Source organism: Denticeps clupeoides, chromosome 1 (genome assembly GCF_900700375.1).
Source record: "Denticeps clupeoides chromosome 1, fDenClu1.1, whole genome shotgun sequence".
Taxonomy (NCBI): Eukaryota; Metazoa; Chordata; class Actinopteri; order Clupeiformes; family Denticipitidae; genus Denticeps; species Denticeps clupeoides.
The window spans coordinates 40,187,412-40,204,545 of NC_041707.1; the positions used below are offsets into that span (position 1 = coordinate 40,187,412).

The following is a 17,134-nucleotide window of genomic DNA, read 5'->3' on the forward strand; positions in this document are numbered from 1 at the left end:
TGTCTCAGGCAGCCCCGCCTTGCCCGCGTCTTATGCCGTCCCTGAAGCCTGGGTGATGTCACTGCTCCATCAAAAGCAGGTCAACGGGGAGAACTTCACAATAGTTAGGACTTTCAGGGTCAGACGCAAATTAGTACACACATCTCGGGAAACGTTTTTGGACCATGACTCTTCCAGATCAGCCCTGTTTAAACAAAATGACAATGCCTCATTCGGCCTCACTTGACCCCGTTACCATAGTAACGTTCCGGAGGCATGCAAGAACACGTTCCACCACAATGTTAATTGTAAAAATTGATACTAAATAATAAACATTTCTGGCCCTAATACAGATCCTTGAGGTGCCCCACCCCAATCTAGATTCATATTTGTACAAATATTTAGCATTTTATCCAGTCATAAACTGTGCCCCTTGAAGGTCTTGTGCCTTTTCACCAGCCTTTGGTCTTTCCACAAGTCCTCCTAAATCTCCACGCCTCCACCCGTCCAGGCCGAACTCATGACTGTCATCCTGGTGTCTTCATCTGATTCCACATAATGACGTTCTGTTCTTGAGTACAAACAAGCGGTTGATTCGCAGTGACGTCACACACAGTGATTGTTCTCACGCTCTGCTAGAGGGAAATAAAAACGATCGATTCGACACTGCTGAAATCAATATTCAGTGACCGATAAATGGCGTAAATGTAACCGGGGAGGGAGTGGGCGGGGCGGTCGGGTCACGTGACACTCGTTTACTTTCGCTTTCGTTGTGAACAACGGCAGCGTGACGTCACGGTGCACCGTGAGCGCCTGTAACCGGAGGCCGACTGCTGTCTCCCGTCCGATCAGAGTTGTTTCGTGAGTTCTGGGTCGTTGTAGAAGGTTGGAGAAGATGGGCGCCAAGCAGACGGTGCTGGAGAAGCGTGGTTTCACCGTGCTGAAGCAGGAGAAGAACGAGGTGCTGGTCAGGTCCAAGGAAGGCCACGTCTACACAGCCAGAGAGATACGAAACGCGGACGTAAGTAGATTTTAAATCGAAAAAAGTTTGAAATCTGAAATCCACATACTCTAAAACAATGAAGCTTTGAAGTGTCCAGCTACAATATGAGTTTTAAACCATTTTTCCCTCCCACGTTCTGAGCGGTCCTGTCTGTAGTGACGTTGTTACCTGTGTGTTGTCTTCTTCAGGACGTTTTTGTGGTGAAAAAAATTCTCCAAAAGCTGGAACATCCCCACATTGTGGGACATCAGCAGTCATTTACAGGTGAATTAAATAATAATTTCTCATGATTTACTAAATGATGCGAACGTGAGGAACTTTCTTTTCAGAAGGTGACACCTTATATGTTTTGATGGACCACCATGAGGACAGGAGCCTGTTTCAGAAGGTTGACGACCAGGGTAAACTTGGTCAGCCGTTTTCTGAGGAACAGGTACGCTGGAACGCTGTAAAATCTATAATAATGTTACAGCGAGGTGCCGATGCTCCATATCATGATGGATCGGATGCTTTCTTGCAGATTTTGGACTGGATTGTCGAGATCTGCATGGCCCTCAAGCACCTACACGACAACAGTGTTGTTCACAAGGACTTGAGACCCCAGGTGCAGCTTTATTCCTACTGAATTTATTACCTTTGGATATAACCTGAGGTTCTGGGGAGAAGATGGTCTGCTGTTAGCACCTTAAACTCTTCTGCATAGCTCGTTATATGTAATTATACGTTTTATTTCCTCAGAATGTGTTCTTCACTGAATTTGGATCAGTCTGTTTGGGGGAAGTCCAAGATATTAAAGACAGGTGTGGTCCCTCTTTCACAAAGCCTTGAGAAATGGGAAATGTCTGTCTCATTGCGGAGTTTGCATGTGTTTTTCAGGGCTGGACCAGACAGTGGCGCCCACAGCGACGTCAGCAACTTCCCACCGGAGCTGCTGAGCGGTCACATGTATGAAGATAAAAGGTACTGATGCTGTTAGATAAGCTGGGAGGATGTACGCTACATAAAAAAAAACAAACTTAGTTTTACTTTTTGTTCCTGCCAACAGTGACATCTGGCTTCTGGGGTGTCTAACGTATCTACTGTGCATGCTAAAGTGGCCTGTAAGAACGGCGCCTTCAATCTCCCAGGATTCCTCCTGCCCACACAGTTCCAGCCCACAGTGTTTGTTCTCTGTTGCAGTTCACTGCAGGAAGCACCATTAAACTCATCCCCAAGATCCTAAACGCAGAGTACCCCGCCCTCCCGGACAGCCTGTCACCGGATCTCGGCGACATCATCCGCGAAGCCCTTCAGGTCAAACCGGAAGACAGACCGTCAGCCAAAGACATCTTGTGGAAACCCGGCGTCATCAGTTTTTTAACAGCAAAGGTGAAAGTGATGTGTTTTCTCGTCGTTGTGAAACCCTGCAGCACAGCACGCGGTTCTGGAACCCGCAACCCTCCGATTATGGGTGGCTGCTGCCTAATGCTGCTATGCTTTTACCGTGATGGCAGCGTTTCACACTCGTCTTTTTAAGTTGGACAATGGGGACTAGGGCTGCACGATAGGACTGGTCTTCTGGTTCATAGGTGAGTGTGTTACCCACTTGGCTACTACCACCCCAGTGGTACACCTGCCAACACAATATGAATTGCTTTCAAAGATGACTTTTTATTTACATGTAAGCATAACCTCTTCAAGAGTGCCTTAAAACAAGAACATCTTTTAAACAAAAATTTTCCTTGCCTTGCCTGTTAGTATATATATATACAATAAAACAAAAATGATATAGGAAAATACTATTAAAAGTGTACAGGCCTCAAATACATGGTATGTAGTGAAAACACTAACATATTGTCAACATTCACATAAATCAAAATTAATATGAACATGTAAACATTACATGGCCCGGTCTAGCCAATAGCATTATATCACCTACTTTGGACGCGGGTATAAAGATAGTAAGGGCCCGTCTGATTCGTCAAATTTGGACACACAGATGCTTGGCACATAAATTAATGCTGCGTCCAAAATCGCATACTACTTGAGTAGGTACTACATTTGAATTACATTTTTACATTTTGCACTTGAAAAGAGCCATTTCCCGCCATGTTTCGAATATGACGCTGTACTCGCCTCGCGTACTGCTTTTCACATACAATATGTTGTGTGTCGGCGGAGGCTGGCCATGAGTTGGGGTCAGCATGACTTGCGGGTGAGATACGCGCCGACGGGACGGGCGCTCCCGGGGACCAAATAGTTAACCATGTTACGGGTAAATGTGTTCTGTTGGGGTTCAGGATTTGTGTGTTATGGGGATTTAATGTAGTGTGTGCAAGGGGAGAAACTTTACACCGGGACGTAGTTGTGTAGGTCTGGAGGAGAAGAAGAGATGCCTCCCTGTTATTTGGAAGCTGGGGGAGTAGGTATTGGCTGTTTGCGCCACCTATTGGCTTCCGTTCAATAAAAAGCGTTATTCCGAAACCCTCACGATTGAGCCAATTTCTCCTTTCCTGACCTCGCTGCGACAGCTCGTCACAATAGTATATAATATGCGATGACGGACGCAGCATAAATTTCATTTATCGCAACTCTTTGCGTTACAGATATCGCGTATACTATTATTGCGATAACGATAATGTTCCGATATATCGTGCAGCCCTAACGGGGACGGTTTTCAAACGTCCTGAAGGTTCATGCTGTGAACAATTTCTTATCATTCACTCATGTTAATGAGCATCTCATCAAGCAACTTTTGATGATGACAATAGTGAACAAAGCAGCCAATGAGGTAAAAAAAAGGAAAAAACAGATTAATCAAACATGCTTCACTTGTGTCTCTTGTGTTGCATTCTTAGTGTCCATATCCACTGCAGAGTACATGCGTCCAACCTTATTTTTTATGTCCACTGCTGGAACTTCGTCCACAGTAGGAAAACAATGAGCTGCATTGGCTCCTATTGCATGGCTGTAGCAGGGCTTAAGTTTCACAAAATGAAGATCTTGCATCATGACCTGTCATGATATGATGATACTGTGATTAATATAATAATAATAAAATAATTTCTGATATTTTATCATTAGTAGTTCTGTTATTACATTTGCATTAAATTGATGTGATCTTATAATGAAAAACAACGAGCAAGATTACAACATTTTTAAAGTAGACGCAATCTTTTAAACAAAAATTTTCCTTGCCTTGCCTGTTAGTACATATATACAATAAAACAAAAATGAAATAGGAAAATACATTTTTAAATGTATTTACAATATTTTTAAATGTACTACAACATTTTTAAAGTAGACGCAATTTTAAGCCCATGCTGAAAGTCAGTCACGTTCCTTCTGGAAATAAACCTTTCAACGTGTCTTTTGCAGAGTGTGGACACCGTTGAAGATCTCCATGGCAGCCTGATCAAGCTGAGGGCCCTGGCCGATGGCCTGGAGAAAATCCACTATGGAGCCACGATAGGGAGCCTGACTGGAGGAGTGGTGGGGGCGGTCGGAGGAATCACCTCCATAGTGGGACTCATCTTGGCCCCCTTCACTTTGGGGGTTTCTCTGATTGTGACCGGGGTGGGGGTCGGGGTTGCGGTCGCTGGTGGCGCAACAGCTGGGATCTCCAACATCACCAACATGGTCAACCAGTCCTCAGACCGGCAGAGCATCAAAAACATTGTCAGAGAGTTCGAGGAGAAGATGAATTCGGTGGTCAAGAGTCTGCAGCACATTTCTGAAGGCTTGCAGGCTCTGGAACTCATGGGCTCAGCCAGTGATGGTGCACATCCATCAGCCAGTGGTGGGAAGGCGATGAACGTTGGATGCAGGTTGGGTAGAGGCCTGGGGGCCATTCCGGAGCTGGTGCGTTTACTACAGGTTGTAAATCTGGGTAAAGTAGCAGCTCAGGCTGCCAGGGCCATCAGAATCGCAGAAGTGGCTACAGGGATCTTCTCAGCTTTTTTCGTGGCCGTGGACATTTTCTTCATTGCCGTGGATGCCAAAGAGATTCACAACATCAAGCACTCGAGGGCTCCGCAGAGCAGTGATGATAGCAGCAAGCTGGAGCTGCTGAACCCTGAGAACATGGCTCAAGAGCAGCCAGGAAGTGAAGAGAGAAACACAGAGGTGAAATCAGCAACCATGAAGTTTGTCCTGAAGGTGCGGGAGACGGCAGATCAGCTGCAGGACAGCGTGGATGAGTTGAGCGACATTATCACCTTCATCCCAAAATTAGATGCTTCCAGGACATAGGGGATGCATTTGCTCCTCCTCATCAGTAATTATAATAATTATAACAGTTATAATTTTGGGGTAACCAATGATGTTTTCAAGATGAACTTACTCGGGTGTCATGGAATTAAAAAAAAGATTTTATAAATGATGCAATGTTGATCTAACAATAAATGAAACCCATTAGATGAGGACGTTCTATTCAGTTGACACATCACTTTTGCAAATGACAAGAAAGTGAAGTGAAGGACCATCACACAAGTTCTCAAAGCAGAATGAAGATGAAACGATGGAAACTTTGATGGAGTTGCAAAAAGGGCGCAGAACCTCTGAAGACTTTGGACTGGAAATTCAAGTCCTTTCTTGCTCTGTCCTGGAGGGGCTCAGAATCTGATGTACATGAAATTTCAAGGAGAAATCCTAGAATATGAGTCTTTCTCATGACGGCGGGTAAATCAGGGGTGACTCTTGCTCCCCATCTGGGTTCTGGGGTTCATATTAAGATGGGGCTGATATGGACCACCTGTCGGGTACCTGAGTACCACCCATATGGGCTTGATACCTGGGAAGGGGCGGAGTCACTAACATTTAACACTAATTAGTGTCACTTTTACAGATTGAAAACTGTTATATTTGGTTGTGGATTCATTTAAGTTCTGATTAGTGTTCTTTTAACTCTGTCACATTGCTGTGTTGGTCAACAGGTTTTTACTGTCTGGGGATTGTGTGGGGTTTTCTTACCCTCAATGCAATCTTGTGTTACGTCCCTTTACTGTAGATGTCATGTAGATGTCAAGCTTTCCTCCTCTCATCTGCTACGGCTCCATTATGTGTGTACCGCTGTGTTTCTTATGTACAATAAACTTTTTCATTCAAGCCTGAAAGCGGCCAAGTGGGTAAGACATTCACCTATGGACCAGAAGACCACAAAGTTCCAGGCTCAACCATTGTGTTCCTGAGCAAGTCACTTAACCCTGCTTGTCTCCAGGGAGACTGTCCCTGTCACTACTGATTTAAGCCTGATGAGTGTTTTGTCCACTCGGTGTCACTGTGGCTCTAGATATCTGAAAATGAAGTAAGTGTTTAGTATTTTGAAAGTGCACATCAAATACTGACTTTCTGTTTCTGCTGCCATTTCCTTCCATTCCATGTCCATTATTAGATGAAGTTCAAGACACCTAGTGACAGAAGGTTGCTGGTTCGAATCCCGATCTGCCAGGGTGCCACTGAGCAAAGCACTGCCCACTCAGGGTGATGGGTTAACACTAGAAGTCCCAGGTTTTTCTGACCCCTCAGCTCTAGCAGAGGTAGGCCAAATGGCCCCTTGGTTGGGAACTAACAACTCAATCACTGACAAATGGCTCCCATTCATTTGTAAATGACCGATTGGAATGTGTCACTCCCCTTCCCCCCAAGAAGTGTTTGAAAATGGAGTGTTTGGTGTTTTTGAACACAGTCCACTCCAATGTATGTTTGTTCACAAATGTCCATGGTTGATAAACATGTACAGAATCATCACTGAATTATAAAACAAAAAGGTGAATTTTGTTTTTGTGTGCTCTCTCCTCTGCCTGCTCATATAAAATAAAATAAAAAAATAATAATAAACAAATAAATAAATAAAGTAAAAAAAAAAAATCTCCCTCAGTCCCTCAGTTCCAATTCATGATATCAGTGGTTACTGTCACCCTTTACAACACCACAAAGTGTGGCGTGGATGTGATGGACCAGATGGTGCGGGAGTACACTGTCCACAGAGGAACACGCCGCTGGCCAGTTGCCGTGTTCTATAATATGATTGACATGGCAGCATTGAATGCACATGTGCTATATCAAGCATGCACCGGGAAGCAGGAAAGACGGGTGGACTTCCTGGTGGAGCTTGCACGAGAGTTGGCTAGCTCTCATATGGCTGCGAAGAAAGCAAGAAATGAACAAATGCTTTGTCATTGCTGAAATGTACTCACTCACTTTTTATTATTATTTGTAAATATTTGTAAAAATGATTGGTTTGTTGTTTATTTTATTTTGTACGTTGTTTTATCAATAAATCTCTTCAACAAAGGAAAAAAACCCATGTGTGTTCATCTCTCCCTAAGATATCAAAGTGAAACACAAGTGACCTTGAAGTGGCTCAGCATGGCCCCGCCTTGTTTACATGAGAAAAACTTCTGTTCACAGGTGATTAAGGATATTAGTTAAAAGTCTTCTAGTCAATTGACTATCCTGTGGGTTTTATAGGTAGAAAAGCCAAATGGCTAATCTCTGGGACTTCTAGTGTTAATAATGTGCAACGTCTTTGTTCAATGTTTTTGCTTCAATTAATTTGTCTTACATGGCAAACTATTTATTACAAGTGTCCGAGATGACTGATTTCAGTGACGCAAAATGCCCTGAGACACAATACCATCCATGAGTGTAGTTGTAAAAACACAACATGTTTCCTCTTTGACACTTTAAATACAATTTGCATAATAATTTGGAATGTGGTGTATCTTCTCAACCTGAACTGCCAACTTCTGCAAATGATGGAGATGGAGGGTTGGGGTTATTAGTTTATTTTACCCAACAATTTAATTTCTATGGTTCCAATGTGGTAAATAATATGTGCTAATAAGACTTTTCAGCTACCTTAAAACAAGATAAGGCGAGTTAGGAAGGAGTCCATGTCTGTATCTTTCGATGGCATAAGGAAGGGGATTTAATATAAAACAAAGGTGCATCATACAGGACTACGTGCATGCAACATACCACCTTCAGCCCATCAGAGGGAGCTAGATCAGTCGGGGAGACAACGACCCGGAAGCAAAAGTGAGAGCGGGCAGCAGTGAGTATAAAAGCCAGGTGACCCTGAGGAGATCCTGTCCGCTCTTTGTTGAATTTATTTCCCAGAGACGCTAGCCTTCTTTATCTAAGCCTGACTGATTGTACCTTGTGAGTACAACCTTTGCTTGTCCTTGACCTTAAGTTTGCCTGCCACTTTTGCTAAGACGATATTCCATGTCTCCTCCTTGAGCCGTCACCTTATCGTGGTGGAGGAGTTTGAGAACCTCAATGATCCTAGGAGCTGTGTTGTCTGGGGCACTTGGTGGAAAAAACAAAGAGCCAGTGTACCCGGCCCAGAGGGTTACCGGGGTCCCACCCTGGGGTTGCGGCCCGTGAGCGAGCACCTGGTGGCCAGGCTTTTGCCCATTGGGCCCGGCCGGGCCCAGCCCGAACCGGATACATGGGCTCATCCAACTGTGGAACCATCACCTGCAGAAGGAACATGAAGGGTCAATAAAGATCAGGTGGCAGACCGAGGCGGGAGCTTTGGCAGTCTGATCCCTGGACAAGGAAACTGGCTATTGGGACATGGAACGTCACATATCTGGTGGGAAAGGAGCTGGAGCTTGAGGTTGAGCGATACCGGCTAAATATAGTCAGACCCACCTCGACACATAGCATTGGCTCTGGAACCTAAGTCCTTGAGAGAGGTTGGACACTCTTGTTTGCTGGAGTTGCTCCGGGTGAGAGATGGAGGGCTGGGGTTAGCTTTTTTTAGCCCCAAGACTCTCAGCCTGTTTGTTGGGGTTTGCCCCGGGGGATGAGAGGGTAGCTTCCCTGCGCCTTCGGGTCGGGGAATGGGTCCTGACTGTTTTTTGTGCTTATGTGCCGAATAACAGCTCAGAGTACCCACCCTTTTTGGAGTCCCTGGTACGAGTGCTAGATAGTGCTCCGACTGGGGACTCCATTGTCCTGCTGGGGGACAATGTCATTGCCAACGCTCATGTGGGCAATGACAACATGACCTGTCGGGGCGTGATTGGGAGGAACGGTACACCAGATCTGAAATCAAGTGGTGTTTCGTTATTGGACTTCTGTGCAAGCCACAGTTTGGCCCTAACAAACACCATGTTCGAACATAAGGATGTCCAGTACACTTGGTACCAGGGCAGCCTAGGTTGCAGGACGCCTCCAAAGAGGTTCTGGCAAACCATCCGACACCCCAGGAGAGGAAGGCAGCAACTTGCTCACACTGTTTACAGTGTAGATGGAGGGCTGCTGACATCAACTGGTGCTGTAGTCAGGCGGTGGAAGGAATACTTTGTGGAGTTCCTCAATTGTTCCAATGTGCATTTCAAGGGTATTCCTGGGTATGGACTGTCCAATCTCAGGGGCAGTTGCTGAGGTAGTAAAAAAGCTACACAGTGGCAGAACCCCTAGGATAAGATCCGTCCTCAGTATCTCATGGCTATGGATGTTGTAGGGCTGTCATTGACATTGCGTGGACATTGGGGGCAGTTCTGGTGGAGTGGTAGACTGGGGTGGTGGTCCCCGTTTTTAAGAAGAGGGACCAGAGGGTGTGTTCCAAATTTAGGGGGATCACACTCCTCAGCCTTCTTGGAAAAGTCTACTCCAGAGAGACTACTGGAGAGGAGAGTCTGGTTGATAGTTGAATCTCAGATTGAGGAGGAGCAATGCGGTTTTTGTCCTGGCCATGCAACTGTGGACCAGCTCTTTATCCTTGCTAGGGTGATGGAGGGGGCATGGGAGTCCACATGTGTTTGGAGAAGGCTTATGACCGTGTCCCCAAGGGCACGCTATAGGGGGCGCTCCAGGAGTGTGGGGTGGATGGCCTTTTGTTAAGGGCCATTCAGTCCCTGTACTGGAGGAGTGTGAGTTTGGTCCATATAGCTGGCAGTACCTGTTCCTGGTGAGGGTTGGACTCCGCCAGGGCTGCCCTTTGTCACCGGTTCTGTTCAGTCCCTTTCCCAAATGTGAACAGACATTTAAACTAGACTTCATACTTATGGCAAAACCCTTGTTTGCAAGCACAGAGGTCAAACGTTTCTTGTACTTGATGACCAAGTTTGCATACATTTTAGGAGGAATTTTGGTCCACTCCTCTTTGCAGATTATCTCTAAATCACTAAGGTTTCGTGGCTGTCTCTGTGCAACTTTGAGCTTCAGCTCCCTCCATAGGTGTTCTATTGGATTAAGGTCAGGAGACTGACTAGGCCACTCCATGACCTTAATGTGCTTCTTCTTGAGCCACTCCTTTGTTGCTTTTGCTGTATGTTTTGGGTCATTGTCGTGCTGGAACACCCAATCATTCAGGTGTTCATTGGCAAACTTCAGACGGGCCTGCACATGTGCCTTCTTGAGCAGGGGGACCTTGCGAGCACTGCAGGATTTTAATCCATTGCGGTGTAATGTGTTTCCAATGGTTTTCTTGGTGACTGTGGTCCCAGCTATTTTGAGATCATTAACTAACTCCTCCCGTGTGGTTCTAGGATGATTTCTCACCTTTCTCAGAACCATTGAGAGCCCACAAGGTGAGATCTTGTGTGGAGCCCCAGACCGAGGTCGATTGATGGTCATTTTGTGCTCCTTCCATTTTCAAACAATTGCAGCAAAAAATACACTGAATTTGGATCAGTCTGTTTGGGGGAAGTCCAAGAGATTAAAGACAGGTGTGGTCCCTCTTTCACAAAGTCTTGAGAAATGGGAAATGTCTGCCTCATTGCGGAGTTTGCATGTGTTTTTCAGGGCAGGACCAGACAGTGGCGACGATGGCGACATCAGCAACATCCCACCGGAGCTGCTGAGCGGTGACGTGTATCACGATAAAAGGTACTGATGCTGTTAGATAAGCTGGGAGGATGTACACTACATAAAAAAAAAAAAACTTACTTTTACTTTTTGTTCCTGCCAACAGTGACATCTGGCTTCTGGGGTGTCTAACGTATCTACTGTGCATGCTAAAGTGGCCTGTAAGAACGGCGCCTTCAACCTCCCAGGATTCCTCCTGCCCACACAGTTCCAGCCCACAGTGTTTGTTCTCTGTTGCAGTTCACTGCAGAGAGCACCATTAAACTAATCCCCAAGATCCTGAACACCGAGTACCCCGCCCTCCCGGACATCCTGTCACCGGATCTCAGCGCCATCATCCGCGAAGCCCTTCAGGTCAAACCGGTTGACAGACGATCAGCCAAAGACATCTAGTGGAAACCCAGCGTCTTTGTCATTGGACAAACTTACAAAATCAGCAAGGGGTCAAATAATTATTTCCTCCACTGTATCTCCAATCTGGTTTGGGAACGCCTCGGGATCTAGCTGGAGGAGCTGGTGGACGTTGCTGGGGAGAAGGATGTCTGGGATTCCCGACCAGGACCAGGATAAGCGGAGGAAGAAAACAGCAATATTCCATGTTACCCCACCTTCCTGCCACCCAAGACATCCTCCCGTCCAGCCCACGCTCCTGAACTGTCCTCAAACCAGCCGTCTTCCTGTTCTCCTCTGTCCCTTGCCTCTTTCCCCGCTGCTCCCCACAGAGCCAGAACACCGTCCATGGCTCCAATCCCATCCCCACTTACCTTCTGCCTCCCTCTCACAGACCAAGCACCTCCAGTCCTCCTCCCCAGCTTGTCCATGTCCTCTCCCCGTACGATGACTTGTTCCCCAGCTCAAAGCATTTCTGCAAGCGCGTCCTCGAATTGTCACGTTAACATTCACACAGTTTAAACCACGGATATGGATTTATTTCTTCTACAATCACCTCCAAAATTTGCTGCAATTTTACACCTGAAAAAAATGACCGCAGCAGAGGTGAGGTGAGTGAGCACAAACGTTGTAGGATTCAAAAGGAAAAGACCGTTTGTTTGGGGGTTACGCAAAGGAATAGCAAAACCCCCACACCTCCTCTGGCTCAGGCAGCCCCCCCCCATGTCTGCGTCTTATGCCTGGCCTGGGGCCTGCTGAACCCTGCCTCCCTGAACCCTGGGTGACGTCACTGCTCCATCAAAAGCAGGACAACGGGAAGAACTTCACAACAGTTAGGACTTTCAAGGTCAGACGCGAATTAGTACACACATCTTGGGAAACGTTTTTGGACAACGACTCTTCCGGATCAGTCTTGTTTAAACAGGATGACAATGCCTCATTCAGCCTCACTTGACACTCGTTACCATAGTAACGTTTCAGAGGCGTGCAAGAACATGTTCCACCACAATGTTAATTGTAAAAACGTTAATATATTTGATACTCTGTCTTGTACATAAATAATAAACATTTCTGGCCCTAATACAGATCCTTGAGGTGCCCCACCTCAATCTAGAGGTGTCACATGTCGCTCTCCTTTACTTTCACTTTCGTTGTGAACAGCGGCAGCATGAGTGTATTTAACCGACTGCAGTCTCACCTCTAATCAGAGATTTTCAGTGAGTTCCGTGTCGGTGCAGAAGGTTGGAGAAGATGGGTGCCAAGCAGACGGTGCTGGAGAAGCGTGGTTTCACCGTGGTGAAGCAGGAGATGAACGAGGTGCTGGTCAGGTCCAAGGAAGGCCACGTCTACACAGTCAGAGAGATACGAAACGCGGACGTAAGTAGATTTTGTATCGAAAAATGAAGTTTGAAATCTGAAATCAACATCTGCTGATGCACAGGATACTCTAAAAGAATGAAGCTTTGAAAGTGTCCAGCTACAACATGAGTTTTGAACCATTTAATGGACCAAATTATTGTTTCCCACCCAAGAACAGAACGTTCTGAGCAGTCCTGTCTGTAGTGACGTTGTTACCTGTGTGCTGTCTTCTTCAGGACATTTTTGTGGTGAATGAAATTCTCCAAAAGCTGGAACATCCCCACATTGTGGGACATCAGCAGTCATTTACAGGTGAATTAAATAATAATTTCTCATGATTTACTGAATGATGCGAACGTGAGGACCTTTTATCCAGAAGGTGACACCTTATATGTTTTGACGGATCACCATGAGGACAGAAGCCTGTTTCAGAAGGTTGACGCTCAGGGTAAACTTGGTCAGCCATTTTCTGAGGAACAGGTATGCTGGAACGCTGTAAAATCTATAATAATATTACAGCGAGGTGCCGATGCTCCATATCGTGATGGATCGGATGCTTTCTTGCAGATTTTGGACTGGATTGTCGAGATCTGCATGGCCCTCAAGCACCTACACGACAACAGCGTTGTTCACAAGGACTTGAGACCCCAGGTGCAGCTTTTTTCCTACTGAATTTATTACTTTTGGACATGAGGTTGTGGGGAGAAGATGGTCTGCTCTTAGTACCTTAAACTCTTCTGCATAGCTTGTTATATGTAATCATACGTTTTATTTACTCAGAATGTGTTCTTCACTGAATTTGGATCAGTATGTTTGGGAGAAGTCCAAGAGATTAAAGACAGGTGTGGTCCCTCTTTCATAAAGTCCTGAGAAATGGGAAATGTCTGTCTCATTGCGGAGTTTGCATGTGTTTTTCAGGGCTGGACCAGACAGTGGCGCAGACGGCGACGTGAGCAACATCCCACCGGAGCTGCTGAGCGGTGACGTGTATCACGATAAAAGGTACTGATGCTGTTAGATAAGCTGGGAGGATGTACGCTACATAAAAAAAACTTACTTTTACTTTTTGTTCCTGCCAACAGTGACATCTGGCTTCTGGGGTGTCTAACGTATCTACTGTGCATGCTAAAGTGGCCTGTAAGAACGGTGCCTTCAACCTCCCAGGATTCCTCCTGCCCACACAGTTCCAGCCCACAGTGTTTGTTCTCTGTTGCAGTTCACTGCAGAGAGCACCATTAAACTCATCCCCAAGATCCTGAACGCAGAGTACCCCGCCCTCCCGGACAGCCTGTCACCGGATCTCGGCGACATCATCCGCGAAGCCCTTCAGGTCAAACCGGAAGACAGACCGTCAGCCAAAGACATCTTGTGTAAACCCGGCGTCATCAGAATTCTAGCAGAAAAGGTGAAAGTGATGTGTTTTCTCGTCGTTGTGAAACCCTGCAGCACAGCACGTGGTTCAGGAACCTGCAACCCTCCAATTATGGGTGGCTGCTGCCTAAATTAATAAAAAAATGATCATAAGCACAGCTATGCGACTGAAAATAGGTCTTAATTGGGGATGGTTTCCAAATGTCCTGGAGTTTCATGCTGAACAATTTCTTATCATTCACTCATGTTAATAAGCATCTCATCAAGCAACTTTTGATGATGACAATAGTGAACAAAGCAGCCATGAAGGTAAAAAAAAGGAAAAAACAGATTGATCAAACATGCTTCACTTTCAAAAGATGTTTCTTGTGTTCCATTCTTAGTGTCCATAACCACCACAAAACATGTGCATCCATGGGCAGTGGTGGCCTAGCGGTTAAGGAAGCGGCCCCGTAATCAGAAGGTTGCCGGTTCGAATCCCGATCCGCCAAGGTACCACTGAGGTGCCACTGAGCAAAGCACCGTCCCCACACACTGCTCCCCGGGCGCCGGTCATGGCTGCCCACTGCTCACTCAGGGTGATGGGTTAAATGCAGAGGACAAATTTCACTGTGTGCACTGTGTGCTGTGCTGCTGTGTATCACATGTGACAATCACTTCACTTTAAATTTAAAAATCCAACCTTATTTTTTATATGTGTTGTGCCCTGAATACAAGAAATATTGAATATAATATGATTGCCTGTGATTTTGAATGCAGGTCCTACAAATTCGTCCACTGTTGGAACACAAAGAGCTGCATTGGCTCCTCTTGCATGGTTGTTGCATGGCTATGGTTTCTCAAAATGAAGATCTTGCATCAGTATGATGATACTGTGATTAATATAATAATAATATAATCATTTCTGATATTTTATCATTAGTAGTTCTGTTATTACATTTGCATTAAAACAACGAGCAAGATTACAACATTTTTAAAGTAGACGCAACATCTGACGTCATTTTCAGCACATGTTGAAAGTCAGTCACGTTCCTTCTGGAAATAAACCTTTCAACGTGTCTTTTGTAGAGTGTGGCCACTGTTGAGGATCTCCAAAGCAGTGTGATCAAGCTGAGGGCCCTGGCCGATGGCCTGGAGAAGTTCCACTATGGAGCCACGATAGGCAGCCTGACTGGAGGAGTGGTGGGGGTGGTCGGAGGAATCACTTCCATAGTGGGACTCATCTTGGCCCCCGTCACTTTGGGGGCTTCTCTGATTGTGACCGGGGTGGGGGTCGGGGTCGCGGTCGCTGGTGGCGCAACAGCCGGGATCTCCAACATCACCAACATGGTCAACCAGTCCTCGGACCGGCAGAGCATCAAAAATATTGTCAGAGAGTTCGAGGAGAAGATGAATTCGGTGGTCAAGAGTCTGCAGTACATTTCTGAAGGCTTGCAGGCTCTGGAAAACGTGGGCTCATTTAGTGATGGTGCACATCCATCAGCCAGGCTTAGGAATGCGGTGAACGTTGGATGCAGGTTGGGAAGAGGCCTGGGGGCCATTCCGGAGCTGGTGCGTTTACTACAGGTTGTAAATCTGGGTAAAGTAGCAGCTCAGGCTGCCAGAATTGCAGAAGTGGCTACAGGGATCTTATCAGCTTTTTTCGTGGCTGTGGACATTTTCTTCATCGCCGTGGACGCCAAAGAGATTCACAACATCAAACAGTCGAGGGCTCCGCAGAGCAGTGACGACAGCAGCAAGCTGGAGCTGCTGAACCCTGAGAACATGGCTGAAGAGCAGCCAGGAAGTGAAGAGAGAAACACAGAGGTGAAATCAGCAACCATGAAGTTTGTCCTGAAGGTGCGGGAGACGGCAGATCAGCTGCAGGACAGCGTGGATGAGTTGAGCGATATTATAAAATTGATCCCCAAAATTAGATGCTTCCAGGACATAGGGGATGCATTTGCTCCTCCTCATCAGTAATTATAATAATTATAACAGTTATAATTTTGGGGTAACCAATGATGTTTTCAAGATGAACTTACTCGGGTGTCATGGAATTAAAAAAAAGATTTTATAAATGATGCAATGTTGATCTAACAATAAATGAAACCCATTAGATGAGGACATTCTATTCAGTTGACACATCACTTTTGCAAATGACAAGAAAGTGAAGTGAAGGACCATCACACAAGTTCTCAAAGCAGAATGAAGATGAAACAATGGAGACTTCGATGGAGTTGCAAAAAGGACGCAGAACCTCTGAAGACTTTGGACTGGAAATTCAAGTCCTTTCTAGCTCTGTCCTGGAGGGGCTCACTCACGGTATCTGATGTACATGAAATTTCTAGGAGAAATCCTAGAATATGAGTCTTTCTCATGACGGTGAGTAAATCAGGGGTGACTCTTGCTCCCCATCTGGGTTCTGGGGTTCATATTAAGATGGGGCTGATATGGACCACCTGTCGGGTACCTGAGTACCACCCACATGGGCTTGATACCTGGGAAGGGGCGGAGTCACTAACATTTAACACTAATTAGTGTCACTTTTACAGACCGAAAACTGTTATATTTGGTTGTGGATTCATTTAAGTTCTGATTAGTGTTCTTTTAACTCTGTCACATTGCTGTGTTGGTCAACAGGTTTTTACTGTCTGGGGATTGTGTGGTGTTTTCTTATCCTCAATGCAATTTTGTGTTACATTCCTTTACTGTACATGTCATGTAGCTTTCCTCCTCTCATCTGCTACTGTTCCATTCTGTGTGTACCGCTGTGTTTCTTATGCACAATAAACTTTTTCATTCAAGCCTGAAAGTGGCCAAGTGGGTAAGACATTCACCTATGGACCAGAAGACCACAAAGTTCCAGACTCAACCATTGTGTTCCTGAGCAAGACACTTCACCCAGAGTGTCTCCAGGGGGACTGTCCCTGTCACTACTGATTGTAAGATGCCTGATGAGAGTTTTGTCCACTAGGTGTCACTGTGGCTCTAGATATCTGATAATGAAGCAAGTCTTGAGTATTTTGAAAGTGCACATCAAATACTGACTTTCTGTTTCTGCGGCCATTTCCTGCCATTGCATGTCCATTATTACACAGGTAGGATGCCCATGATGTGACGAATGTTAAGCACAAAAAAAATCATTTCCAGGTCTCAAAAAGAGGACATGTCTTGGGAAAAGAGGATTTATTGACAGATTTATTTTCAAAGAGAATGTTTCTGAAACTCCATTTATTTATATATCAT

The 17,134-nt window shown here is 45.6% G+C and overlaps 2 protein-coding genes across 2 annotated transcripts; both read left to right on the top strand.

The window, feature by feature from the left end:
* The first annotated feature begins 759 nt into the window (after positions 1–759).
* Positions 760–6,075, top strand: LOC114793518 (serine/threonine-protein kinase Nek5-like). The gene is made up of 9 exons (XM_028985386.1): positions 760–1,000; positions 1,171–1,246; positions 1,312–1,415; positions 1,503–1,586; positions 1,721–1,782; positions 1,859–1,942; positions 2,028–2,082; positions 2,162–2,350; positions 4,340–6,075. The coding sequence occupies exons 1-9, from the start codon at positions 875–877 to the stop codon at positions 5,210–5,212; spliced, it is 1,653 nt and encodes a 550-aa protein (XP_028841219.1). The 5' UTR covers positions 760–874; the 3' UTR covers positions 5,213–6,075.
* A 6,352-nt stretch (positions 6,076–12,427) lies between these two features.
* Positions 12,428–15,868, top strand: LOC114787532 (5'-AMP-activated protein kinase catalytic subunit alpha-2-like). Its single transcript, XM_028975180.1, has 9 exons — positions 12,428–12,553; positions 12,772–12,847; positions 12,912–13,015; positions 13,103–13,186; positions 13,316–13,377; positions 13,454–13,537; positions 13,618–13,672; positions 13,752–13,940; positions 14,975–15,868. The coding sequence occupies exons 1-9, from the start codon at positions 12,428–12,430 to the stop codon at positions 15,866–15,868; spliced, it is 1,674 nt and encodes a 557-aa protein (XP_028831013.1).
* The last annotated feature ends 1,266 nt before the right edge of the window (positions 15,869–17,134 follow it).